Source organism: Uncinocarpus reesii, genomic scaffold (assembly GCF_000003515.1).
Source record: "Uncinocarpus reesii 1704 scaffold_2 genomic scaffold, whole genome shotgun sequence".
Lineage (NCBI taxonomy): Eukaryota > Fungi > Ascomycota > Eurotiomycetes > Onygenales > Onygenaceae > Uncinocarpus > Uncinocarpus reesii.
In genome coordinates this window covers 2901343-2903182 of record NW_003052499.1, presented here as the reverse complement: position 1 = coordinate 2903182, position 1840 = coordinate 2901343, and the positions used below count along the sequence as shown (strand labels likewise).

The 1840-nt window shown below is 48.8% G+C and overlaps 1 protein-coding gene across 1 annotated transcript; it reads left to right on the top strand.

Annotated features, from left to right (window-relative positions):
• Positions 1-42: 42 nt before the first annotated feature.
• UREG_03961 (uncharacterized protein) lies at positions 43-1799 on the top strand (the record flags this gene model as incomplete). Its single annotated transcript, XM_002544398.1, has 4 exons — positions 43-155; positions 332-452; positions 743-793; positions 864-1799. The coding sequence occupies 4 exons, from the start codon at positions 43-45 to the stop codon at positions 1797-1799; spliced, it is 1221 nt and encodes a 406-aa protein (XP_002544444.1).
• Between the last annotated feature and the right edge of the window lie 41 nt (positions 1800-1840).

The following is a 1840-nucleotide window of genomic DNA, read 5'->3' as shown; positions in this document are numbered from 1 at the left end:
GCCGAAAATTGTGATAATCCGTGTCTTTATCACTTGGAAAAAATGACTATACCCTTAAGGAGCCTTTCAATTGATGTGTTGCTTGCGGAATCGACCGTCCTTATGGATGGGAGTTGTGTTACCTCCTGCGGTCGACGGATCTGCTTGACTTTAGAGTGCCAGCCAGTTAATTTATATTGTGTTCCTCCTTAACTTAAGCTAGAATACTATTCTATGGAAAATATCATTCAAACCGATCTGCCAATGAATTCGTGCTGTCTGAGAAGTCGCTATAGCCGCTGTCAGGGGTTCGATCGTTGGCTTTTCCCGCGAGCTTCTTCTGCTCCTCCAGATCATCATCTCCAACTTGGGCACTCTACCTGCACCTATACATTTTTATCACTTATCCTACCCTCCTAGTCGCCTACAGCTCAGACAATGAATCTATTTTGCGATTCTCACAGTTACCAACGGTATTTCGTTGCCTTGAGATTTGATAGGTTTGACTGTCTTCATCGCAATCCAAGGCTCGCTGTTAACACTTGCATTTTGCCTCTCCAGGATATCTCCGTCCCACAGGATTTGACCAACTCCCAAGGAAAGAAAAGGATAGTCTACCTGACTGGGTGGTTCACCGCACATGGTTCCCCAGTGAATGATTGATGACCGATATTGAACAGTGGCTGTGATTACTAGATAACGGGAGAGTCCCGTCGGTTCTGTCTGCTTACCTTTTCTCGAGCAACTAGTTCCACGTCTCTAGGGAGACAGCGCAGGGAGTAAAGATGCCGGCAATGTTTACGTCCTCCTTCAAGTATGCCCTTTGAACCCCGTCACCAATTCATTCAAACATTGACTGAGTTGTATGCTCTTCTTATCTCTAGTTACAACCTCCCGCTCAGCCGACTCTAGACAACTCCCCCATCTACAAAGCAATGAAATTTCGTTCCAAACTTTCGCGCCTCAAGGAAAGCCTCTCTCGTACTCGCCGCAAGGTTACGCGCTGGTTAAGTTGTGATTCGGATAAAGAAGGCTTCTCTCCCAGCCTGGAGAAGCGGCCATTGGCCGAACCCGTCCAAAGAGACCCCTTTGAAACCCTTACTTTCAAGGAAGACAATGCTATCCCTGTTATAGAACCGTTTGCGGATCTCTCCTCGCCACCAAATGACTCCGCCGCAAGGCCGCGAGGACTGAACAACACCCAGCGATGTGAATGCCAACTCCTATTCCGTGAAAGATTGAGAGAAGTCATGGTCAACAGCTTGATGCCTGCCCTCGAGGAGTTCAGGTCGTGCCACTGTGGAAAACGCCATCGTTGCGTTGCTGCCAATGATGCTTTATCGTCAAGTGGCTACGACACCATGTCGACGACCACCTTCCTTCTAGCCCATAGGATTCGAACCTCGTATCTGAGTAGGGTGTTTGGAAAATCTCTCGAGACACTTCGGAACGAGCCTCTGTCTTGTTTTCGGCGGGACCGTCGGCTGTCACTAGGCCCGCTGCCACCTAGACCCATCTCACAGCGAAGGAACGAGAGAAACCTGATCGTGCCTGTGCCTCGTGGCCAGGCAATATATATGGGGAACGATGAAAGTGGAAGGCATATATTTTCGCGATGTACCGGCCGCCTTGAATCTGAGCAGCAGAGAACATCTCGCGAAAATGTTATGTCGTGGATCAACACCCTTCCTGACGTTGCCGACTCTGCTATGTTGAATGCTTCAATTTACCCTCAGCGACTGCGTCGTAAGCGAAGAATGTCGAATTTGAAGTCGTCACAAACGAAGGACAATGACGAGCGTGACGTCTTAAGCATTTGAACGGTCAATGCACGTGGGCACAGCGGACCAAGAATACTTTG